The following is a 27,727-nucleotide window of genomic DNA, read 5'->3' on the forward strand; positions in this document are numbered from 1 at the left end:
ATCGGAGGAAGTCTCTGCCCTGCAAAAATATCTCGTCTCGTGTGATTGCTTTGCGTGTCACGATCACAATACAGCTGTTGGGATAGATACTCATGGAGACCACTGGCACCTCAGCACCAGCTACTAGCAACTTCACCCAACAGATCTAATATATTTAGGAATAACCCTGTCAGTGAAATAGATGAAAGCAAAAAATGGCCAGGTAACTGTCACAGCCAAGTCTTGCTTATTTCTCTCCTGCCGGCAAATTAACTGTGAAATTCTGGCCAGTGCACCTGCCATCTCCATTGGTATGGACTCAAATTCATTGCTTTCGTACTTTCCCCGTCCAAGCACTTATACAATGGATTTAAAGGCACCAGTCTTGTTCTTGACTTTGTGAGTGTCTATGTCATGCTACAGGACAGAATCTGTCTTCATCACAGACTGCCCTCCCAAAATGAAACTGGAAGCAATACAAGGAAAAGCAATGCATTATATACATTCTACACAACTGACTAAATTAACGTACGTTTCTATGCCTTTGAGAATTGAGGACTGCTTTTTTTGTTTTGTTTTTTTTCGTTCAGAGAGGGAAGTGTTGAGCAGTAACAGCTGTAACTGAGATCAATGGAATTTCTTCTGAACATATACAACACTGTGAAAACCAGCAACTGGATCTCTGGTGCCCAAATGGTATCTTAAAATTTAAGTTTCTATTCCCCATTTATAAAATGAGAATAAAATGCTGTGAGAGAAGTACTGTATCTGCAAAACATTTAGAGTCCTTAAGAGCATTATACAGAAGCCCAGGGGGAATTTGACTATTCATGACGTGATCAGTGCCCACCTTACACATGCAAGGCAGGATCAGTCCTGAGCAAAGCAAAGCAAAACAAAGCAGTATCCTGTTGCACCACTGCACAGCGCACTGTAACTAAAGTAAAATTACCCAACCACTGATGCTGGGTTTCTTCAACTGTGCTTTAGAGTCTAATACTGAAGAATGACTTCAGTAAAAAGGAAATAGCCACTAATAAACTAATTCTGATCGAATTTAAAAACATGCTTAGCCTATTTGTCCTACTGAAATAGCTCCTGAGATTATAGCTTTTAATCTCATGGCTCTATTCTTTTCTCTTTTTACATCCACACACCCACCCTTATATGGTATTTTAAATTAAAAATACAACTCATAAATTATTAAACAGCAATATTCTATTTTCCAGGTGCAAAACCAGCCAACTGTGATTTGTCCACACATTCTATTAAACTAAGAATGCCATAGAAAACCCTCAAGCTTTTGCTTGATGTAATTAATTACTGAAAATCATTTAAGGCCATGAAAGAAAAAGCATTAAGGGGTTGACTGACAGCCTGATTTTGCCTACTCAGATCAATAACAGCTTATTCTGTTCTATCATTTTATAAAACCTACTCCCACCAAGTACTATCTTGCACTCCCACTGCATATGCACATCCATACTATAAACGAGTGCAATATTTCTAACAATCTCAAATTGCTGTGCTGTGGACACAGTAGGCGACAATAAGTAATTATTAATGCAACTCTGATTTTAATGCTTTTGCCCACTTATGTAATTAGAAAATAATAACCACAACAACTACCACATAAAAATCATGCGCAGTCAAAAAAAAAAAAAAAATCACTTATGGTTGCCTAGCAACTAGCAGGCTACGTGCTGAAAGGAAGGACCAGAATAAATTAAAAGATCTGACTGCGAAAGAACTGTGACAGTTCATTGCTACTGCATCAGCTCAACATGCTAGTTCCCATGTGTGCTCACACTAAAAACACTTGCAAACTGCACAAGCTAAAAAAGCACTAGGAAACAGTGCTTATTTAGAAAAGGTTTTTGCCTAGAAAAACATTTGTGTGCAATGTTTCCAATTTTCTCTCATTTCCAAGGTGCATACAAGCACATAATTCCACCCTTTCAGTCAGCACTGTCTTCAGCGAAATGAAATGAAATGCAGGAACCTCATTTGTATGAGGCTCCTTTTCTGTTTGTTTTCCCTGGCAGTATTTGGCCAGAAACAAGCTGCCACAGGCCTGCTAGGAGTATCCTACTACCAACATTCTTCCTCCTTTGGAATCAAAAGGAGAGATAACTGTGAAGCCAAAATTGCAATACATTCTCGTATTTCTGGCAAATTTCAAACTTTTAACAAATAAATTCAATTTAGGGTGGATAGAAGGCAGAGTCCTGCTTGCCCAAGTCAGAGTCCTCAAAAACAGAACCATGGCTTGAAAGCTACAACTTTGAATTAAATGCAAAATCACAAAGATGCTATTTAAAAGAAAAATGAATGTGGGGGAGGAACTGACACAGTGATTTCCAATAGTGACCCAGCTATGCAGAGACATGATTCGTTTTCATTAGTGTTTAATGGTCCCTTTTTGGAACTGACTACAGTAGTACATGGTAAACCTGTCCCCATCACTGAAATGGAAGTTGGTAAAAATAGTTAAATATGTAATCCCCGGGTCTGACACGTGGCAGTTCACGCCATAACTTGGGTTCGGATATAAGTAAAAATTATTTACTTCTTGTGTTTGAATACCCAAGAGTACCAGCTGGAATAATTAATTACTAGCTAGATCAGTACTGTCCATTTTAAAAGAGTTAAAACCCGGCAACTTAAGAAAACGGCTGAAAAGACTACGAATAAAATCCATTTCACGTACAGAGAAAATACCATCTCCCTGAGCTGTGTCATCAAAATGCTGAGCACCACAGACAGGAGTAGTCTCTTGCCAAGTAGGCAAAAGGCACAAAAACTTCACCTTTCAATTTTTTTCTATCCTTACTTGAATGTGGTCAACAGCTACCTGATAGCAGGAGAAGACTTTGTGGAGTTAAGTGGTACACCATGCAAGTCCTTACTTTAAATCTGTGAATAGATCTGAGGGCAGGTAGGGCACAAATTAAATCACTGTATGGAACAGAACTATCAGCATCCCAGGACTCTTGAATTCAGCTGCTGCTATTTATGCAAAGTTAATGCAAACCAGTGGGAGAGTCAAACTGGTACCCAGACAGGAAACAGTAAATTCTGAAGCAAGGCAGAAGAAAACAGTGGGTTTTTAAGGAAGCTGAAGGATTGCAAGCCATGGATGACAGAATCATAGAATTATTTACATTGAAGAAGACCTATAATATCGTCCTGTCTACCACCAAGTGCCACATCCTCACACCTTTTCAACACCTTGAGGATAGTGATTCTACCACTTCCCTGGGCAGCCTGGTCCAATGACTGAGCATTGTTTCAATGAACTTTTTCCCAATATCCAGCTGAAATCTCCCCTGGGGCAACTTGAGGCCCTTTACTCTTGTTCTGTTACTTTTCATCATGGAGAAGAGGCTGAACCTCTTTTAGGCAGCAGTTGTAGAAGGCAGTAACACATTCCCTGGGCTTCTTTTTCTCCCGACTAAAAACCCCAAACTTCCTCAGCTCCTCCTCCTATGACTCATGCTCCAGACTCTTCACCAGCTTTGTTGCCCTTCTCTGGACATGCCTCAGCACTTCAGTATCTTTCCAGAAGTGGCCCAAAACACAGGATTTCAGGTGTGGCCTCACTAGTGCCAATTACAGAGGGACAAGCATTTCCTTAAACCTGCCAGGATGAAGTATCATTCATCTTCTCTACTTTCTCTACTTTTATTTATTTAATCAGGAAAAGAAAGCTACAGTTACACCTTGTCTTCCTCTGAAATACGCTATAAAGAGGAAAACCATCACAAGAGGAAAAATATAGTTTAGGAGACTAAGTCTGCATGTGTATGATATAGAGCAGCAGCTGGGGCTCAAATGTGGCCTAAAAATTTCTTATTCTGAAAGCAAAGCTACCGGCAGTAAAACTGTCCCTTCTTAAAAAAGGCTACAGCATTTTAAGTGGACATACAAACCAATTTTTGTGGGGCAAACTGATTTGGTGGTACCAAGCAATAGGATGAGAGGGAACATGCAGGTATGGGTGCACAGGAAAGTTTCACCTTAACATGAGGAAGAACTGCTTTATATTGCAGGTCACCGTGCACTGAAAGAGATCGTCCCGAGAGACTGTGGAGTCTCTGTCACTGGAGACATTCAAGAAATGTCTGGAGCACCCCTGTGTCATCTGCCCTGGGATGGCTCCGTCGAGCAGGGAGGCTGGAGCAGATGACCTGCTGTAGTCCCACCCAAACTGTGTCATTCTTTGATTTTGTGTTGTGAAAATGTAACATAGATAACACATGATTCTATGATATTAATTTCCATGGCCATTCCTAATTTTAAAGGGAAAGAAAGACATATTAAAAGCATGGGAACTGGAAAAACATGTGAAAATAATGTTGGACTGATGCACTGCAACTTGCTCTCTTCTAAACAAGTGTTTTACGCTGCAAGGTTAGAACAAGGTACAAAGGTGTAAATGCTTTTAAATCTTAGTTTAAGAACTAATTGCAACAAAATCTCAGATTAATATGTATTGCAAATGGAGTCTGCAAAGATGATGCATATACTTCACCTGGGAGAACCAGGATCAATGTGCAACTGGAAACATGTTTTCAGGTCCCTGAGTCTAGGGTCTTGGCATTGTAAATAATCATATAGAACTTTTTAAATCAAGGAACAAAGGCCAAATCTATCTAGTTATTTCTGTCCCACTATTCCATATGGAAAGATTACAGAACTCTTAATAAATAAGTTGCAGTAATTAATAAATGCTTCCAGTCATAAAACCTTGTGACCACCATCTTGTATTTTTACATATTTCTACACTTCCTCTGTTTACGCTTCCCTTCTTTCCCAGGGAATTTGGTGACAGCAATCATCTTCCCCCCTCAAGACTGGATAAACAAACCAACCTGTTTCCTCTTGTAAGGCTCTCCCATGCTACTTTATCACTGAAGTAATTATTTACACTTGTCTCAGGGTAAACTAATCTTTCTTGAATGGAAAAGCATTCACGTACTATATACAGCAACTCGAATTTTAACAGTATCACACCCATAATGAATATTCCACATCCGCATAGGCAATAGCATCACAGTAAGGCTCCTGTTTTCTTATGTCTGGACAATACTGATGGATAATAGTTGGCTTTGATCAATAATTCCTCTGCCCACGTAATTCTTCTCCTGTCAGTTCCACTTGAGCTGACACTTGAATCAGAAGAAAATTTTCTTATTTTTGGTCTTTGAGTACCATATAATGCACTCAGAGATACTGTACTTAATGCCTTTTCTTTTACTCCAGATCTTACTGTGTCCAGTCTGCTATGATTAACACACCACTACTGATATTTTAATTTTGGCCAGGACATTCCTCATTTTTAATACATATCATAAACACATTGTAATCTATGCCAACACCATTTCTCCAAGAACTTTCCAGTTTACCAGTTACTTTTTTAACAGTGTCTTCAGCTAAGTATTTTTACTTCTTTCCACTCAGATTAATGAGCTTACTCATTGTATCTCCTCTCTCTTTCATGTTAGCATATAATGTTCCTATGGTACCCTAAAAAAATACTTAAGCAAAATCATAGAATCATAGAATGGTTTGGGTCAGAAAAGACCTTTGAAGATAAACTTCAGCAGCTTCTCTGCTGCGGGTGGGCAGAGACATCTTTCACTAGGTCAGATGACTGGAAGTCAGAAGATTCTGACCATCTTTTCTCTCCGACCTTTCCTTCATTACAGATCCATTCTCCATTTTAAACTAGTATAGATGAAACCTATATTAATTCAGCTTTGCCAATGATGGCAAAGCAGTGTAGAAGAGCAAAAAGGGATCTGCATCAGTAGTACCATCACATGTTTTATGGTTTTATACTGAAAGCTGAGTAATGAGACCACAGGTGCAGTTTAAAAAGGCAGCAGTGCCTTCAATAGTAATTTTTACTTAGTGATTTGGAGCATGTATCCCATAGTTCTTCAGACTGAGGTATCAGCTATCTGTTTCCAGTTTAACTAAGACAATTATGAAGATAACATAAAGAAATGCCTATCAATACAAAAAATATCTTGAAGCACATCAGTCGAAACTGGAATCCAATGCAAGAGAGACTGCAAGAATCAAATATTGTCAACTTGACAAAGATATCAACAACTCTCACACCAAAGGCATTCAAGCATTCCAAGCTGAACATTCTTAGTGTCTTCCACCTTTGTCCTTTTTCTCTTTTTTCAACTATTTTCTTTATTGTATGGGACACACTCTAGACACGGTAATTTCAGGAAACTAATGCTGGCTGCCAGTCAAGTCAAATCTCACTGCAGTTTTTTCTCCTTCAGTGTGTCTCTAGCTCTCTAGAAATATCCAAAGAAAATCAGGTGTTACTTGTAAATTGCTCTCTAAGAATTGCTAAACCTATTGTCAAAGGAATTTTTTATTAAAATCAACATCACATTGGGATTAATGATGGGAATAAAAGGAAAGTGGAGGACTGATAAACTGTAGTTCATAAAAATCTAAATTAAAAGGCTGAAATTGCACTGAGGACATGAGGAAGACTAAACTGACCTCACTGCTGACTTCCACTTCCTTCCACGGAGTTCTTTATCTGAGGTTTACAACTACTGGGATAACTACCTCTGCATTTCCTTTTTTTGAGAATCATATCCTGCATTTATCCACACCGAAAATTTACCTAAAATATTGCTAATATGTCTGTTTAAACTTGTTTTAATCTTCACTTTTAAGTTTTTCTGTGCAACTACTATTCACTACAACTTATTGTTTGTATTATTGAAACCTTTAGCTTCCCTTGGTACAGCCAGCCAATTTTGCTGGATCTTTTTTAACATCCAAGGGAAAAAAGGGTGGTACTTATTCCCAGATGCTTACAACTAAAGGCAAGTTTTAGATGGTTAGGAAAGCACTTGGAGAATCCATCCCTGCATCAGCATTAGACAGTGTCACCACAGAAAAGCAGCCAACTAGCATTTCAGATTTTTTTGAGCACCACAAATTGAACCTTTTTTTTTTTTTTTTTTTTTTTTTTTTGAGGCTTTAATAAGAATGGAAAAGCGGTTCTGTACTTACAGGCAACTCCTCTCAAAAGCAAGGGAAAACATGAGATAAAGCACGCAGAGATTTACCAGCTTTGTAACACATTCTTTTTACTTTTTTTCATGCTGCCCTTTAAACTGCACAAAACTTAATAAAGGTTGTAGAATTGGCTTTGACAAAGTAACTCAAGCCTAAATCACTAAGATTTTGGATGGGTATCACCTGACCGCCTTTTGGGATACAATCAGTTCTCCATAGTCCAGATGAGCCCTCTGGACTTACCATAAAGATGAAACACCTTTTAGCACTGAAAATTTAAACAAAAGACAAAGATGATTTCAAGCATTCAAATACTAAATACATGAACACTCATTTTTTTTCCCCAGATAAAACTCATGGCCTACTTTTCTTCCAATTAACCTGTCCCTCTATACTTGCCCCAATTGTCTTCACACTCACAAAAGCCCAGAGCTGAACAAACATTGAACCCCCAACAAAACTGAGGGGTTCCAAATGCCTAAAACCCATTTAACTCTAAAGCTGCAAATCCTGAAAATATTAATTGAACTCTAGAGCAGGTTAACCCCAAATATATTCAAGTTCCCTGCTGCCTAAATTTGTAGTTCTATTGTTTCATAGTATTGGGTGGTTTGATGCTAGCTCACAAAAAAATCGGAATTAAGAAACTTTGAACTCCTCCTTACAACTTACAGCACTGAAGAGCTCAGCTAAAGAGGTATTTTTAATTCCTTACAGAATAGAGCTCCATACACTTTTTAAATTGGGAAGCCATTCTGTCTTGCATAAATGTGGCGTCCTGGGAGAGGAAACAGTATGTGTTGTCACTACAAAATAACACAGTTGTTAAATTTTTTTTGGACAGAAATCAGACAGGAACTTCCTGGGGAACAAACATCAGGTAAAAATCTTTAACTTCCCCAGAAGCTATCAGTAGCTATCCCCTACTGAAGGCTAGTGGAAGCAACTTTACCTGCTATTTTAAATGTGAGAAGTAGATATTCTGATCAGAAGTGCTTGGCTTCAAGAGAAGGTTCAAGAACAAGGATCTAAAATGCAGAGGTGCTTCCTTGAAGTCCTGGCTGGAATACCTGAACTTAAATGCTTTTCCCTTCTCAGCTGTTTTGTTTGTTGAGAGTCACAGCGAGCTAAATACACTGAGATTGTAGTCAACTTGTTGCTCATCGTGTTTGTTGCTATGAATGCTGTTGCAATACAATAAAATACTTTTTGATGTACTCCAGAAAGAGCCCACAGATTACAGAATGGTCCATTTTAATAGTTATGTCCAAAAAAAGTCATGGATCACAGCAGTGTGTGCTTTACCTCTCAAACTACCCTTGTACAGGCATAGCCAGAACAGCAGCTGCAAAAAAGGGCAGAGTGCAAGTTGTCATTTAAAGTCAACAACTGAAAGTTGTTTACAGGCAAAAAATACATAGCTCCATGTAGCTCTGCTGCATATACTCCTTGACTTTCTCTGAATGCATTTAATATTAACTTGGTTTATAATAGGTGCTATAAGATCCAAGTAATTCCGTGTACAGCAAAGAACAGATAAGCACACAAGAAGGCTTTACTGATTTTTGGCAGATACAAACTGAGTTTAAATACAACTTTTGCAATCAAGTCTGATTCAAAGACATTATGAACTAATTCTCAATTTCTTGCTCATGAAACATAGGCGATTTGCAGTTTGAAAATCTGCAAAACAGAAGTCTTCAGATGACATTTAACTTTAGAAGGAGTATTTTTTTCCTAAAGACCAACTATTTAGCATATTTTTATGCTGAAAATAGGGATATATTGACAAACAGGCTTCCATCTCTGATGTTTCAGTATTTCTGTATTTTTTCTTTTGGCATCTCTTATGGTCCTGATATGAGCAATATGGGCAGCCTTTCAGCCCTTCATTATGAGACCCATCTAAATTTGAATTAATAAACCTGTAGCCACGTCTTTGAAAATATTAACACATGCTCAATAAATTAAAGGAAAATCCCGCTCAAGCCGAATGTCCTTACGTACACACCTTGAGTAGAATGACTTTTTTCCTAAAAAGGAGCTCTAGACTTACATTTTTCCTATTTTTTTAAACTGTATTTCAACAACTTTCTATCAGATGGGTGTTAAAAAAACCCAAAGCTCTACAAAGCGTGAGACTTTCAGGTTCAAGCCCTAAGACGGATTCCTCTCCAGAAAAGCAGTGTCAACATGTCTTTCTAAAGACTGAAAAAAATGAAGATGTTATAAAATGCAGAGAGTACTTTCAGTAGGGAAGGAGAGAGCACATGCAACAGAGACAGACCATCTCCAAGCTCACCTATCCTTGTAGTTTATCACAGTATCAATGATAGCATTCATTTGTTTTGTCAGTTTGGGTGGATTGGGCGACAACTTCTCTGCAGGAGGTCTGCCTCTTCTTTTCTTTGCCTTCTCTCCATCCTCCTTCCCAGAATCCTTATCCACGTTTCTTCGCCTTTTTCGCTTTTTAAGCCGGACCTCCTCTTCCATTTCTTCCAAATTGCCGTCTTCAATTGCCTGACAACCATGGATTCAAAAAGCATGATTTTTAAACAAAAGAGATATGGCAAAGAGAAATAACAACCTATATTCAAAAGCCATAATAAGCCCCCCCTGCAATTCCACAGGATGCAGAAAATTCAACTAAAAACGTTCAGTTTATTTATAAACAAGATTACAAGAACCTGACTTACCAGCAATCAAAGAGATACTAAATATTAACTTTTCCTAAGGATCCCACTATCATCTAAATGCGTTGTTTATCTGAACCTTGAATTCCGCACCAAATCACGGTTTCACACATAATGGCCTGGGGTATTGTCTCAGTAAGCATACAGAAAACATTCATTTTTTCACATCAGTGTCAGTCCTGGGCTACACAGTTCCATGCAAAACAGATTTTGACACCATATGTTTTCAAACAGGACAGTCTAAATTGTGCTCAGCTCCCAAAGCCAGTTCACACACGTTCTTTGTGCATACACAAAGAACAGAGATGCTTTATGCAGTAACAACTCCTCTTCCAAGCCTTTTAAGCAACTTTAAATCACCTACATGTTAAAATCTCAAAATGTATAATTTTCTTCTAGAACAGTAACCATGAGGCAAGCAGAAACACTGACAGTACAGTGGTTTGCTCTGAACAGGACTCATAACATGTGATGCAAAAAACCCATACCAAAAACCAATCCATACACACACTCACAGACAATTAACACTAATTTCAATTGTTTCAATTACCTGGATGTACGCTTTTAACCAGACTCAGCAGCTCTACGCAGAGGGATAAAAAAAGTGGTACAAAAAACCAAACTAGGAATAAAGGAAACCTGTTCATACGCACTATCAGATTCCACGTCATAAAGCAAGAAGCTGAACTTTTCGTGATTTGAGAAAGCCAACAAAAGAAAAGAAATAAGAATACCAAGTCATAAGAGAACTGAAATTAAAAAAAATATAAAATAAAACAGAAAATCTTAAAACTAAGACTTTCTATGATTAATGATTTCTCAGAACATAACTCGTGTTGATATTTGTCGCTTTTGCTTCTCAATATTGCCTTGAGTACATGCAAATGCTAATCAATCCTTTCTCGTAGCTGAAAGAGCTCTAATCCTAAGGCAATTACCTTCATTTCTCCACAGCACCAAACATGGCTAATATTTATGATCATGTGAGCATAACAATCAATATAAAAAAGTGATTACAGCCTAGACATTATTTTTCTCAATTGTGTACAATGTCTCTTCAAAAACGTTTTGTGAACAAAACCTGATGCACGACACAAAATAACCTGGCATGTTTTAAAAACAGTGGGATTTTGAAATCTGTTTCCTATGCATCCTGTGATGTGCAAATCCAAGACAAACACAAAAGCAGAATCCTGAGAGACAGCCTGAAACTAGGCCTTAATAATCAAAAGACAATTTACATCATGCTTCCACAGCATTCAGATATTCACTATGAAGGAGGCTCGAGATCTGATGAGTTAGGAAGAAAGAAGAAGGGAATAAAAAAATCTGCACACAAATTCATTAATATTCATCCGGCTAAAGCAGGACACGCGCTATAAACCACTGAGGCTAATGAAGATTAAGAAAAGCAAATTTCTCTGCATATCTTGGAAGCCAGAAAAGCTAATAATAAATACAGCATGCAAGGCTGTCAACAGTTAATGTCATTGCTCTCCTCAAGCACTCAGTTGTACATTGAAACACGGAGAACACCGACTTTTGATGTGTTACACACCTACACATGCCTGTGATGTAGTTCTACTGAATCTTCAAGACGGCAATGAAAAAGGATATTTACCTTACCACTATCAGCAGGCCGGCTATCGGAAATCACAGTTAGTGGGGATAAAATTAACAAGCCAGCAAAGCAGCGAGCTGCTAGTCTCTTCATCAGCTGATCAGGAAAAAAAAGAGAGCTGGGGAAAGGCTATGTTTTCATATACAAGTAATTTTATTTTACTGAAAATTTAATACTGAAAGGATTGTGGATGCTGAAATCTGCTGTTTCATTCTACCTACTACAAGGCCTGAAGCCTTGCCTCCTTCAGCCGGTTTTAATATTGACATCTACTTATCATATTTTTCCCCTTATTATTCTAGGCATTCAAATTAGATTTTTAGCTCAGCAGTTACTGATTCTTGTTATTATTTTAATAGCAATAGCACTATTAGACTATTTCATGTACGATTTTAAAACTGAAACTGCTTGTATGCATTTTAAAGATGCATTCATTACAGAAAATGTATTCCTATTGCTCCACAGTTAACAGATCAAGTTTCGGTTACTGAAATTGATACAATAATCTATTCTCATTTACAAGAAATTTAAAAAAAATCCCCAAAACAAACCAGTCATCATTCTGTTCACTTTGGTAACATTTTGCTGTCCTTCAGAAAACTTCATTTAACTACAGCATATTTATATTTTTGCTTGCTTGACTGATTTTCTACTATCAAAAAGAAATCAGAGAGGTCCTGTCATCAGAGTTTGTAACATCTCACTTTAGAATTCTGCATAAAATTCTTGCTTAGAGTAGGCAGTATTTTGGGAAATAAATGCTAGCAAAAAGAAAAGATAAAAGTGAAAAGTTGGGATTTTTAAAAATATTACATATAGTACTGTAGTAAAGACAAGCAATAAAAATAAACCCCAGGTAAAGTAACATATACTCTTGCACTCTTAAAATTGCCGACTAACAATAGCGAGGGAGTTCTTAGCAAATTACAAATATACCATCAAATGTTAAACTTTCTATTTAACCAGTAATGTATCAATCAATTACTATATTAAGCTTTCAAAATTTCTATGTGTGAATGTAAACTCAGACAGCTTTCTTTAAGACCCTAGTGATCCCACTGGAAAATCAGTCTGACAATACAAGCAGCACAAAAATGTTGCTATTATGACTCTTAACATTTGCTCTCAAGAGACGGATTTGTAATTTGTACACAACCAATCACATTTAAAACTAAACCTATATGCTTTATTCTGTCTCAAATGATGGCTCAAAACTGTACCACATGAATCAATTCTCAGCAGATAGGTTAATGCTCTGTGCATATATCTACACATATGATCCAAGCATGTGGGTATCAGCAACAACACATTTAAGCTAATTCATATGACTGAGCTTTGTTAGAAAAGCTAACTATCCCAGGCCCTAAGTCCCACACTGAAGAGAACACCCTTCCAAACCTTTACCAGTATGATAATGATACGAATCTCAGGCACAAATCTCCAGTTCCTGACAGATGATGGGCTGTGTTAGAGTGCAAAATAACACAGACATCTCCCATGTTCAAATGCCTCTGGATTAGTGAGGTGAACAGCAAGGGAGTCAAGGAAAATGGTACACTAATAAAAATTTAACACTTTCCTGCCTTTAAGGAAACTGGACAAAACAGTACCAAAAGAAGTTTGGACACCTCATTTTTTTTTCAAAGACAGCTGCAAAAATGTAAAGTCAAATTTTGCAAGTTGTCAGGCATCTCATGAAAGGCAAATACGCCACTGAAATATGAGGACCCCGTGTTAAGTTCTGTACTGACAAAATGTTCCTGCGTTTCTGACTCATACTGCTGTAACCTAGTCCATGTACACAAACCAATTTCATTTCTAAAGAGGTAAGAGCACGTTTATAATGGATTAAAGAAATTAAACCTTCTTCATCCAAAAAGAAGCTTCTACCTCCCAAGAACAAAAATGTCTTTTTCAGGAGGCAAGCAGAAGCTACTTTTGAGACAGACAGTCTTCCTATTGCTGCTGGCAATTAAATTTTCACCTTTCCTAAAGGAGAAGAACTGGTTTGAGGTGAAAGTATTCTTAGCGAACATCAATACAACATTGATACATGACCTCCAAACAGAAATGAAGTAAGAATAAAACGCAAACTGTTTCTTTTCTCCATTTGAAGGACGTGATATTACACACGTATTCTTTTTCTGCTGAGTATGATACAGCACTGTGACTCAACACCTTTTTTATTCAGATTAACAGATAAAAATAAGGACTAAGTACTAACAGCTCCGTTTGGCTTCATGACTGTGTTCTGCAAGTCAATAACTGTGCAGGCCTTACACAACTAATATGTTTTAAAATTTTACAGGAATCAGCTAACTCAAGTGTGGTGGCAGAGTGAATTAGTGGAGGTGCTCATTATAAAATCAGCTTTGGTGTCCAAGGCCTATCTTGTTCAGATGGTAGAACACTGCAGTAGGTAATTATTTTTCCTTTGATTTGAGATAACTAGAAAATTGAGACATAGTGAAAGCTATTGGTAGTACTTATAGTCTAAGAAACTGGATACACAGAGCAGAAGTGGCAGGGAGCCACGGATTAAGTCTGTTTGGTGCTGCCCAGATGAAATGGGAGATGAGCACAGGACATGCAAACTCCTCCTGTGTCCCTCTCCAATTTCATCTTAACAGGATGAACATTCAGAGAACTTGCCGCATCCCTTCAAACATCAATGCCCTGGGTCTCTCCAACTTGCAAAGCTGAAAGAGAGCTGTTGTCACTAACATTATCATGTGAAGAAATACTTTAATTAAACTCAGCATTTCAAGAGAAAGCACATAAACATAGGTGAATAGAAAAAAACACACCACCTCACCAACTCCCTGAACATAAATACTAACCCAATCATACAAAATTTCCAAAAGAACAAGCTTTTTTGGGAACAACAAATAACTTAAAAGGGTTAATTTTACTGACTATTGGCCAAAAGACATTAAGGTTAAGGGCTGTTAAGCACTTAAAACCAAAAAACATGTCAGTGGTGGAGTAATGAACAGCAGATGACTGCTTTACAAAACGAAGTTCACATTTACCACATCGGAAGAGAAGAACGGAAGAAAAGAACCCTATGGACAGCTGACAAAAAACACCAAAAGCCCTAAAATTACATCTACCTAGCCTTACCAATTTCTCTCTTCAACATGATCCTTCTTGGAATATTGTATTGATATTCCAAGAGAAGTTCTCTTGTTTTGTTAGGTTTTTGCTGTCTTGCCCTGTTTGGAATCCTACCATTCTTTATTTTACATTTGTAAGTCTGGCAACCACTGAAGACTTCAACTTCTCACACTGCAGTTCACATCCTTAAACAAATCTCTTCAAAATCCAGTTCTCTTGCTTATTTTATTACCATTAACATTCCTGACACCTGGGACAGCTTCTAACTGTTCCTTAGCTCTGCAGAGCAAGTTTGCTTACATCATTATTGAATCTTGCTATGCAACACCACAAAGGCCAGTATACTAGATAAACACTGTGAAGAAAAATGCTGTTAACACTTGAAAATTAGATGTAAAGGGCTTAAGATATTCTATCAACAGTGCAATCAATAAGTACCTGAAAATAATTACAGAAGCCTGATGAAGAGTTAATTTAATTCAATTTCCTCTCCTTGCTGGATATTATTGCACAACAAGATTCACCAGCCTAGTTTTCCTGAGACTAAACTAACACAGAGTATAGACCAGAATCTGTCAAAGGCAAAGAATCAGTGACAACATCCAATTTTAACTCACTTTCACAAAAGTATTGCTTTTTCTAAAAACTCAAAATGCAATTATTGCAAATACATATCAACTTGTAATGCATGATCTTCTCAGACAGGCTGAAATTCCACCAAGTATGGTAAATAAGTTCCTCAGCCATATGTTCATCAATCAAGAGTCCGTGTCATCACATCACTGAAACTAGCATATTTTTAAGGAATGAGAAAAGATAGACTGTTTTCTGCTTTGCATTTGAAAATTATTAATTGCTGCCCAATTATTTGCACTGAAACTCCAGCTGCCTATTTTTATTTAGACATTAAGAAGAACAATAATGTAAATTATAGGTTTTTCCTGAATTTTGATTCAAAGACTGATGCCAATACGCCCTGACATAAGCATGCAAAAATATGAGTTATCGTTAAAGACAAATGGTCTCAACAAAAGCAACAAAGCACAATAATAAAAAAAAGAAAAAGAAAGAAAAAAGTATTGACTTAAAATATTAATAAGATCAAAGCTTTTATCATCAGTGTTTCCTTTCAGGTCTGAGAAAATTTTTCCAGGTCAAATATCCTAATATTTAATCTTGATATAAGATATGTTAATGCTGAAGCTTAATATTTAATATTAATACTATTATAAAATATAATTATAAATTATTAATATATGAATTATAATTATTAGGTAAAGCATCATGCAAAGCAAAGCCAGCATCGATAAATTCTAAGTTATGACAAAACCTCCTGACAAGCATATAAAATTTTCTTCTGTTCAAAAGTGAATTCTTGCTAAAATGGAGGAAAAAAAAAAGAAAAAAAAAAGAAAATCTGTAATTAGTCTCATTTGTCCCTCCCCCAAAAGGCAAACAGGGATTTTAAATGGAACTCCTCAAGCTGATTTTGCACCAATGAGATTTCCAAAAACTTTGGGGACAGAGAAATTGAAGAGCACAATTAACTACTCATGATACCAGGACCCCACTGCTTCTCTGCTCAGTGAGCAGCATGGAAGTTCTCCACTAGAGGGAAGGAATTGAGTTATAGAAAGGAACAACTGTGTCACGCTGACTATAAAGACACTTTGCTCCCCAGTCAGAGAAAATACATACTCGCTGTGTCAAGACCCTGAATGTGAAACTACCCAAAAATCATCACTGTTCTGTGGTCTACATTTACGTAGCCATACTCTGAGAATATCTACACATCTGTAGTTGTCTTCTACAGTTTTGAAAATGTCTTGCTAAGAGGATTTAATTTTAAAAACCACTTGACCAAGCCAACCTCACCTAGAAGCAACAAAAAGATGCAAGAGGAAATGTAAAATAATCCTATACCAGAAACAATTTTTATCATCCTCTTACTCTTTATCACTGAACAGTTTTGTTGTGGTGGGGTGTTTTGTTTGTTTCCCTTCCTCCCTTCATCTTGAAAAGCTTGATAACCTGCTGAAGAATTCCTGTCACCTAGGATCATAGCCTGTTTCTGAACATAGGGAAAAAAAAAAAATCTCTCCTTCATGACTGGAGGACAATTTATAATGGACTTTGAAACATTACATAGGAAAACTTCCGGATGATAAAGACACATATTCCCAAATGGATCTTACAATAGTATTTCTCAAGTACAAAGTACTCAGGTTACTTGTACAAGTACAAGTAACCTGAGTATTTCAGATTGCCTTCATATTGTTCAGAACCTTACAGCTATTGATAACTCAAAGACTAAGTATCGTTAACAGACTGCTATCCGAAATAATTACAGAGATGCTTCGAAGTATGATTGGAAGTAAAACTGAGAGACTGAATGAGGTGTAACTAACTTAAGAAATACACTGGAAGACTGTAATGAAAATACTGCAGGCACGTTTCCTGGCTTTGGTTTCACAAGAAATCCACCTTGAAGTGAAATCTGCCTTGATAGAGATGCCTCATTTTTCCCCTTTATCTTGTTCACTGTGTCAGAGACATGGATGCTTGTTGCATAGACAAGATTCTGGAGCATTTAGTGACTGGTGTTACTCAGCGAGGAAGTGAGAATGGAGAAGGTTTTTGTTGTTGTTTGGTTGGTTTGGTTTGATTTTTTTTAATCAGTGTTTTTCTCCCTTATTGAGCATTCTGATTCAGGAAAGCCTACTACAGTAGAGGACTCCATACTGACAAAGGCATTGTGAGATAATTGGTACTAGAGTTATGCCTTTTCTTGAACAAATACATTATCTTCCCTACACAACGGGCAAGGAAAGTTAATTGCACCAGGAAATGACCTTTTCTGATAGGCATCAGGAGGAGGTGGGTGGCAGGGGGTGGTGGTGGGGATTACTCTTCTCACGTTTTCCTATATTCCTTTAAAATAATAAGCTTGGAATTTAATATAACAATAAACATGTTTCTGTTCAAGAACAGATGTTCTTTATTTCCCTGGCGTCTCAAGAGTTTAGAAGGAAAATAGTATCAAGGTTGTAACAGCTTAGCTTGTACTCAGGGTTTTGTTTCCAGAACTTCCTTTTTTAGTAAAATAGATCTTTTACTGAAGGGATGTATTGTTCTGTTGTGCTTCTGAGGTAATTTTTAAATTCTATTTTTAGTGATTTGCTAAAGCAGTTGATGAATTAGTTTAGAACTTGTGAACAAAGTTAGTTTAGTAGTATTTTTGTTAACACCGACATTCCACTCAGGCTCACAGACAAATGTCACAGAAGAGGAGGAAACATGCTGCAATGAAGTCATGGAAATACTCATCAATAATAACCAGATCCAAAATCAAGAGCAAAGAGGAATTCAACATTCCAAGGATTTATCATCTCTCACTCAGGTTAAGACATTGCTTCTTTTACGAGGGAGATCAAGCATACAAAACCAATCAGAAACACAAGTATATCTGACTACTACTAAATAAATAGTTAAACTGGATGGCTTCTTTTCCAAGTTCTAAGGCAAGTATTTACAGCTGTGTTTTACTTTACATTTCACAAAATACTGTTACTGTTGTAGATTTCTGGGTAACTCTAAGCAATACATCTTTTTTTCCCTTGACATTTACCTTTTTATAGACATGACATTCTTCTGTTGTGGAAAAAGTAGAAAATCTGTACTTTGTAATGTCACTTACTGGCAGACTAGCAGAGTGGATGATGTTTTGAAGGTCTTGATGCTAACAACTAAAGAGAGACTTCTGTTTGATTTTATTCCTTATGAAAAAAAAAATTAAATTCAATTTAAGAATGGGAATTAATGGATTTTTAAAAATCACTTTTTAAAAGAATGTCCAGGCATGTAGCCCTTTTTCATTAAAAAAAAAAAAATAAATTGTCTCCCTTATCGTCTAAGACCATACTAATTAAACCAGGAAAATACCTGGTATACAGAAAGGCTTTATACTCCCATCAGACCAGCTCTTAGCAAAGAAACCGCAGTCTTGGCTCTTTCCATGACATTTTCTTCCACTGAACATTGCAAGTATTTGCAGCAACAGGCACCTGCTCTATAGTAAAGATAGAACTGACAATTCTAAGCACTGGAAAAAGGTAAGAAGCCATTACAAACTCCTGTTCTGCAACATACTCACAAGCAGGATACCATATCTTAGCAGAGTGTTTCCTATAAAGAAGGGGATACCTTTTCTTCCATTATGGAAACAACACAGGTGAGGACTAAAACACAAAGGCATAATTAGCAGATCCCAGTGTGCAATCACTAATTTTGAGATAAATCAGTAGTGTTAGAATAAGTCAACTATTTGTCTCAAGTTACAGATATTCAGTACTACCTTCTAAATTGCTCAGAAGAACAGTAGAAGTTTTCTCTCTTTTGATGATCAGACTAATAGACTAAAACAAGGCTTCTAATTTAAAGTGAGCATAAATTTTTTGTGCCCTGAAACCTATGGCTGTGAATAATGTAACAAGAGAAGCCTATAGTACAAAGTTTAAACTGTCATTTTTACATATGTCAAAGTAAAGTCAGCTACTGCCAATAGTTGCACCATCAAATATTTTCTCTCATATGTTCTTCTTCTTATATTTAAGTACATTCACATATTGTCAAGCAGTAATCTTTTATTTCAAGTTTAAAATGTGGACCATAACTAAATGGGAGCAAAATTGAGAAAAAAAACTCAAGACAAAATAGATAAAATTATCTTGCAAAAAAATAAATACATAAATAAATAAAGTTACAGCTTTCAAAAACAATTATAATTTAATAATTTTTCAGTGGATGTTCACAGATCTCTTGTATCTATTAATTCACAGAAAACAGCTTAAGGATTTTTTCAATAACATGGGAAATTTGGCTTAAACATCTATCATTATTAATATAAGTACTCTGAGGCAATTAAGCATCGGAAGCACACAGCGTTAAGAGAGCATGATATGACAGAAATATATGGAAAGAGGTTAGAATACTCAATTCCTATGCCAAAAGAGGAAAAAAATTGCTTATAGAAACAGACTATTTAAATAATAAATAGTAGGAAGTAGCCCTTTATGACAATTCCAATATAGCTTTTTAATAACTTAGAAGAATTTGGAGGAAGACTGTATGGAATGAAACTGAGTCAAACTTTGGAAAAGTTGCTGAGAAAAGCTATATAGTATCTATCTTTTATGTATTTTATACCAAAACAGTATGTTGTGATGTTAACTTTGAGCACTGATGCAGTGAGTTCCAGGTCTTCAGGATGCTTCAGAAGGTGCAGTTATCTGACTATGCCAGGACTCACAGTAGAACCTGACACTTCAATATGCATATTACAACCTAGAAGTAAAAGTCTAACATGACCAGTAGGTGTCTAGAAGGCTTTTTTGTTCTGGGATAAGTTGCAATGCAAAATCACAGTCTGACGAGCACAAATCTATTACCTACAAATAGTAAGAAGATTCTTGAAATGCCAATGACTTAAGAGTATGTGAAGTTTCTCAACAAAATAATGGTTTTACTAAAGCGTAATATAGTATAATGTAGTATAATGTAGTGTAGTGTAGTGTAGGTGCATATACAAAAAAGTAAGGTGTAAGCAACACAAAGTCCTTGGTTCTCCATTTGAAACTCAGCTAAAAACATCAGATGGAAAGAACGCATAATGAATATCCATGGAACCATGATTTGTAACTTGCTAAACAGGCCAATTTCAGGGTATGGGACAAAATTACATGCTGTGGTTGCTCAAAAGTTTTTTTAGGATTTGTTTTAAGGTTAAAATTTTACTTTTAAGGAATAAGGAATAAGAATAAGGAAGTACACTACTATACTCATCAAGCAAGGTACTTCAGGATGGCTTAGGAAAATAATTGCCAGCCACAACATGTCTAAGCATTGGCTAGATAGTTTTTGAGAAACTCAGTCTGAAACCACCGTGTTCTCCCATATCTGTTAATTCAGTACTTCCATACTCGTTTACATAAAAGAAAAGACAAATTACTATCATTTAAGTTGCTATAGAAGTAGTTTCTATAGAAGAAGCAGAGCTCTGCATACATACACCAATCCACCAGAAGAATTACTTCTGCCTGTATGTGTCTGCATTAAAAAAGTCAGCATAAAGCCTTCCATCACTTGCTCAGGTCTGCCTTCAAAAGATGGCCTTTTACAATAAAGGGTTTCTCAATTTGCCTCTGATGACAAGGAAAAATATTAAATGGCTCCCTTTTTACAGAGTTAATCAATACTTTGCCCACAATATACTTGGAAAGGTATGGGTAACTTACACATTTTGCAAATGCAAATTAACATATGAAAATGTAATGCCTTTACTAAAAAACTGATAGGCGACAGAAAGTTAGCTACTGCCTATCACCTCTCACTGTTACTGTCAAGTCATGTCACAGAACGTAAGAATGCAGTGACCCCAAACATTAAAATGTTTGCTGCTCCTTGTACCATTGTCATATGCCCCCAGCAACAATAATGTTTTAGACTTTTAATGCAGACTTCAGTTTTTGTGGGTTTTGTGACTTACTTAGTATTTCTTTTTGTTTCAGTTTTAGAGTCATAGAATATCGTGAGCTGGAAGAGTTCAACTCCTGACCCTGCACAGGAGCAACAGAAGAATCACACCATGTGCCTGAGAGCATTGAGCAAATGCTTCTTGAACTCTGTCAGGCTTAGTGACCACTTTCCTGGAGAGCCTCTTCCACTGCCAAACACCCTCTGGATAAAGAACCTTTTCCTAATATCCAACCTAAAACTCTCCTGACACAACTCTAGGCCATTCACTCAGGTCCTTCAGTGGTCACCACACAGAAGACATCAGTGCTAGCATGCTCCTCCTCTTGTCCTCAAGAGGAAATTGTAACTGCAATGAGGTCTCCCCTCAGCTGATCTGAATTCTGACCCTCCACATAGAGAGTATTTCTGGCATCTTAACCACAGGGCCCAATTCTTCCCATGAAAAATTCTGCAGTTGAAACAGTGATGATATAACAAAACCTGAAACCAGATTTTTAACTCACAGCTTCCAGGCTATATAAACTTGGTATGTCAGAGGATACAGTTTGTCAAAAAAAATTAAGTTTATTTTATTCTAATGCTAACAGTACTCCCCACTTTTTAAAAAAGTACTTATTTGGCATTACTATGTTTTCTAGAGGAGAACAGCTGTGCAATTCCACTTGAAGGAATGTTAGTATCTGTTATGGTACTTCACATGTAACGTTGTATAGTCAAAATCACAAACTGAATCCCATGAAAATATGGCATTGTTTCACTAATAAGCAGTCCTCATAAACAGCTGTTCAGATTTCCAGACCTGAAGTCTTTCTCACAAAAAAAAAGTTTATCAAACACTAAAAATTTCTTTATGAAGAATATCTCTGAAATACTGAAGAAGCATTTCAAAGTACTTTTTTAGTTTTCTAAATTAATATTCTCAACCCTCAACCCTCTCAACCCTCTGAGAAAAGACAAAAGAATTTCTGAGAAAGTCACCCACTGTGAATCAGGCTCTCTTCCTTATAAACTAACAAAGCCATCCTCCCAAAATAGCGAACCAAAGCTATCAGGGAGATGCATTTAAATTCCCTCTCATCCATGAAAAACCAAGAAAATGCTCTTTCTGCTTGACTAGTTTTAATTTCACTGCAATGTGAAAGTAGCTTTTTTCCCTTTTCTCAAGTAGATTCTGAATTGAATTTCATGAAAAGGGCATGAAAGATAGATAAGTATACCAAATATAAAAATGGCTTGGTTCAATCAGGCCTTTAAGTCATGTCCACCATTTCTAACCTTTCAAAAATCAGCTTCCACATGCATAAAACTTATCAGCCTCACAGTGAACATTAGAAAATAGTACCTGGGGCATTCTGACGATCACTGGTCAACAAAATCAACAACACTCTAGGATGGTGCACTTTTTAATCTTCCAGTAACAATCTTTTAAATGTGACTTGTTTTCCCATAAAGCTTAACAAATTCAATTGCATCTGCAATTCAATACTGCAGAGGAGGGTTTAGGTCAGAATGCAATTTTCTTCCAGTGTCCTGTGCAAATACTCACTTACTTGATTGTGAAACAGGTTTAGCAGCAACTCAGGAAACTGCAAATGTAACCAAAAATGTTATAGAGTATAAATGAAGAGAGAAAACCAGGGGTGAAAGGGTATTATGTATATGAACTATGCAGACAAACTATCCACTGGGTAAAATGTCTTTTTTTCCCTCTTTCTAAGAATTTCAGCCTCCAATACACACTAGAACAACTACAGACTGCAACGCAAATTTTACACACGGGTATTTCAGTACTTAATGTAATAAGGCCTGAACAACAGGCCCTGTGCTAAGGCTGACCTCTAGATGAACCCTCCAACCAAATGTTTTCTGTATCCACTAATTAGTGAAGCATTATCAGCAATATGATATATGTACCTGCTCACTGGTGAAACACGTATTTACCTTTGTGTATTTAGCAACCAGACAAGACCACATATGGCTTTGTCTGGGGGCGGAGGATCAAAGGATCCCTTGGCTCCTCCTTGAGCCCTGGCCAGGCTTTGGGAGAAATCCAATAGGAGGATAAAACCTGACGCTCCTCCTTTAGAAGTAATGGGAGCTCGCTTATTGTAGAAGCTGGGCTACTCCCACAGCAAAGTCAGAAGCCTTATTGCCTGCAAAGGTGGATGCATCACAAGATTTCCCAGTTGCCAGGCCTGGTTCTTCAGTCCTTCACTGTGACACCTTCCCTGGACTGATATGTACATCTGAATAAAGGATAAAGTAGGGTAACTGTAACCTTTCCTAATAACTATTGCACTTTTTTGTAGTAATGATTAGATGCATTGCTTAGCTTATCCTTTTGTGATTCTTTGCAGTTTTGCATTATAGTAAATGACATTATTCCTTAAGTCGATGTCTGTCTCTGACCCTACCCTTCCACAAAACACTACCCTAACATCAAATTCCACCACCCCACTTTACAAAAATACGTCTTAAAACACCCTCCTACATACAGAAGTAAAGCTCTCTCAGAAAACACAAACTTGAAAACTTTTAGTAATTTATACCAAGCTGTACCAAGAAGTTGATCCAAATTTATTATCTCTGCTATCAAACCTGTAAAGAGACTATTAGAGAATGTGTAAAATCAGTAAGTTTAAGTTCCAGTTGACGAGGAAACAGTTAAAAATATGCCCAAAAATTTTCCTGCTAGGCAGTTTGATTCAGTATTCCACATAAATTTAGTAAACATAAACAAATGAAATTTATGTCGTGGCTATGTTAAACAGTATTCACCAGACATTCTGCATGAGTGAAAGCCAGCACTGTATTTCTTTAAGTAATATTGACTAATTACAAACGTATGAATTTCACTTACAATTCCTAGATCAGTAAAACAGCATGACTTTTACATGTCTGCATGACAATAAATGAGATGCTGCTAATTTTGTACTCACAAATGTCTCCCTGGCCAACATATAAGGCTATTTCAAATTAACAAGCACAACTTAGAGACTAAGACTTTATGTATGTCACCTAGCCAGCAATCAAATTGCATGAGAAGCTGAAACCAGATGCAACTGTCTCAAGGGTCTTGTACCTACTCAAACAAATCCTCTGCTTCTTGAAGCCTGTCTCAGGCAATCGAATTCTTAGCAGATGACCCCTCCCAAAAATAATATGCCATGGGAACCAGCAAAGTGTTTTGCAGTTCTGTTAGAAGTGGTGCAGGAAAAGAATCTGCTAGAGCATGAAATACTCCCAGAATATAAATGCTTTGTAGGATCAGGAAGCAAACTCCTCCTTCCAGATTTTTTTTTTTTTTTAAAGGAAATATGGTTGTCATGCCAACAGTTAAGAGAACAGCGGGCTGCAGCGACAGCTAGTGATGAAGCCTGTTTCTGTCTTAAGAGTTTTCCTGGGAGACTGTCAGTGAATTACAGGCAGCAGCAGAATTCTGGGCAGCAGCACGATCTCACTAAATACTGCCTATGATCACAGGTTTGGCTTCTGTAATTATTTTGTCCCTTGCTTCCAAACTCAGGTACTTGACCTCCTAGCAAGAAGGGAGCTTGGTCAGTGTACACGCATGCATATAGACATTGAGGTCCTGTCGAGATCTGCCAGGACCAGAACTGTACTCTCCAGTGTTGTATGTATCCCAGAGAGTTCAGGGTCTCACTTGAAAGGAACCAGCACCTACTCCACAATCAGAGCTGTGGCTGCTGAATGAGGAAAAATTCCTTGGAAAAGATCTAGTCAACACCTCAACACACAAAAGAGACTGCTCAGGACTACACACCAATATTATGAAACCACTTTACTGATCAGAAATGCAAAGGTTCATTCACAAAATCCCATGAGAAGATAGCTATAAAGCTGCAACAGCAGCTACAGTGAGAGAAAAAAAGCGAGGGGTGTCCCTCGCTGCTGGTAAATAAATCTCCTTCATTTGTAATACTACAATAAAAATAGACCCACGGTTACCTTTGGAAAATGGCATGATACAGAACACAGCTAAAAGGATGCCTTAGGAATTAAGGTATCGCTTTTTGATTCAGAACTTGTCTTTTATTTTTTAAATTATTAATTAATTAATATATTATATTTATTTTATTTTTCAGATGCTTTGAAGTAGTGCATGAAACAATTCACTGTTTTCATGTGTTCTGCATGACACTATTACAGGTTACAGTGAGGAAGCCACAAGATACAAGTGGCTTATAAAGAAGGTATTAGCTTATGCTTATAAACAATCTACCACCTTTTTTGTGTTTATATAGTTAAGTATTCCCTTGATTATGTTGTACACTATTATTATGACATCTTGAGACATCATTACAGAAAAATCAAACATTTTCTCAAAGACAAAAAAGTGATGCTGCTGAGAGCACAATGGGAAGAACTCTGTTCCACACACATGAAAAATAAGATAATAAAACCTCAGAAAACTTTACTTACATTTCATTATCTACCCAACGTAGTTTTATTCAGAATGTGCATAAGCAACATTACTTTATAAATGTAATTCCACTGGAGAGATTAAAAAGTATCAGTAGTTCTTAGGCTTCCATTTGTTTCATCACACCTCCAAGTGCACCTGAAAGTATCTCAAACTATGTATATGCAGTTATAATAGTAATTTCAATGCCGCATGAAGCAGTCTGTTCTAAGGCAACTTAGCTACCTTGAAAACATGCCTAATTACTCAATATAGAGAAGGGAGAACAATTTCTCTCAACAGAATAACAAGCCAAGGTGAAAAAGGGGTAATACATTTATATCACCTTGCCTAGCAAGGTTTCTAACTTGGCCTCACAAAACAGTCTCTGAAGCAGACAATCTAAACAAATACTGTCAAGCATATGGGGACCTGCTAAAAAGTTGTTTTCAGAGTAGCCTTTTATCAAATAGTCCAGCACTTCAGTGTTTTTAGTGTCTTTAGAAAGACAAAATAAAAGTTATGCCTACTAAATCTCAAGAAAACACCAAGTTGACCAGAAGTTCACCCAAGGACAGGCTTATAATTCCGAGTAATTTTGGTGAAAAAAACTTGAAAATTATTCAACAAAGCATATGCTAAATCCTCTTAGGAAGGAAAGATCAACTAAATGAAACATGATTTTTGAAAAGCTGGCAAGGAAGTAGAGCCACAGAAAAGGATTAAGGTCTTAATCTGTATCAAAAATTTAACATGAGACAATACCTTCCATGTTATAAAATGAATTACTGGACTGTGAGGTGTAAGTATTACACAAGTTATGCAAAAGAACTCCTCCTTATTCAAATGACATTGCACCTGTAATTCTGATATCTAGCTTTTGATCAAACTTGTAGAAAGATGTCAGTCACATGTAGAATAGCCATGGGAAGTCAGTGAAACAATCCAGAGGTCTAGAAAACAGGAACTATGGGAAAAAACTGCATATGCACGGTTGTTAACCTTTTGAATTTACTCAACTGGGAGACAATTCTTCTATGACACAAAGAAATGTTAAAAAAATAGTGGAATCAGGCTTCTCTCACGAGCAGAGTTATTAGGACAATGTAACTAGTTTAAAATCCAACCGAAAAATTCAAATAAAATATAGCAAAGAGCCAAACGTGTAAAAACAATCCGCTGTGGACTTCTAAGTTCACTACTCAGAAATGCCTAGAAGAGGTCAGGTCCTGAACTTCTATTATAAATGACACAGGACTGGATGACTCTGCTTGTAGTATGACAGGGATCACATGATTTCTTTTAGGCCTTTTTTGACAATAAAGCACTCAAAACAAATATTACAGCCAACACAAGGCACAAAACATTAAAGCCAAAGCTAACTTCTATGCTGCCATAGCCAGAGTGTTCCATCAGTAAGAAAAGTAGCTTAAAATGACCCTGGGTAGATGTACACTATACTGCACAGACTTCCACTGTAGGATAAGGTAAATCTTCAGGAATCCAAACAGGAGTTTATGTTTCTAGATCTTTCTTCTCCACTGACTGCTTGAAAATACCAGTATCAAACCTCTGTAGTTTCAGAGACTTGCTTAAATTTACAGCTGGTGAATAATTCAGGCTTTCTCTCCCCTAAGCAACAGGTCTGGTTTAGCTCATAGTACAGTACTGCACAATGCAGTATCCCAAACATCCCACTTTTAACTAAGTACATAATCTTTACCTAAACTAAGTACATAATCATACATTTCTTTACTGAATTATACAGAAAACATACACTGTATATTCTTGTTGCTATTATCTGCAACCATTCTACAACAAAATTTACTCTGTTAAGCCACATAAATTAATTTTGCACATAAATTACTTTCTTTTAAAGTTTTGGAAATCATTCTATTATCAAATTTCTGAAAAGCCTTTCCAACAATCATTCCTCACCTCTTTACCATGCTCTTAGTACCACAAAAAAAAAAAAAGACACACGCATTATGTAGACTTCAAAGAACAGCAGCAAGAGACAAAATCCCAAATTTGGTGTTAGTTAAGTGTAGAATCTTTGCTTTCAGGTCTTAAATTCTTAAATCATTTATCAAATGCTTTGATCTCAGTGGCGCCAATAAATGCTCAAGACTTGGAAATTAAATAGCCTGAGAGAAATAAAATTTAAGTGAAAATTTCTGAATTCTTCACAGGATTAAATACAGATATTTAAAAATATAATAAGCCTGTGCAGCACAGAAAGTTTTAATATATGCTGACTAACAGTTTTCATGAATATTTCATGTATATGAAAGACAA

General features: G+C 36.7%; 1 protein-coding gene across 7 annotated transcripts in view; it reads right to left on the bottom strand.

The window, feature by feature from the left end:
- Positions 1–27,727, bottom strand: part of SMARCA2 (SWI/SNF related, matrix associated, actin dependent regulator of chromatin, subfamily a, member 2) — a 120,183-nt gene that overhangs the window by 9,856 nt on the left and 82,600 nt on the right. For all 7 annotated transcript variants that reach the window (XM_040089304.2, XM_040089308.2, XM_040089302.2 and 4 more), the window contains one exon: positions 9,344–9,561. In XM_040089304.2, coding sequence (XP_039945238.1) covers positions 9,344–9,561 — 218 coding nt within the window. The remainder of the gene's footprint in view (positions 1–9,343; positions 9,562–27,727) is intronic.

This window comes from Hirundo rustica, chromosome Z (assembly GCF_015227805.2).
Source record: "Hirundo rustica isolate bHirRus1 chromosome Z, bHirRus1.pri.v3, whole genome shotgun sequence".
Taxonomy (NCBI): domain Eukaryota; kingdom Metazoa; phylum Chordata; class Aves; order Passeriformes; family Hirundinidae; genus Hirundo; species Hirundo rustica.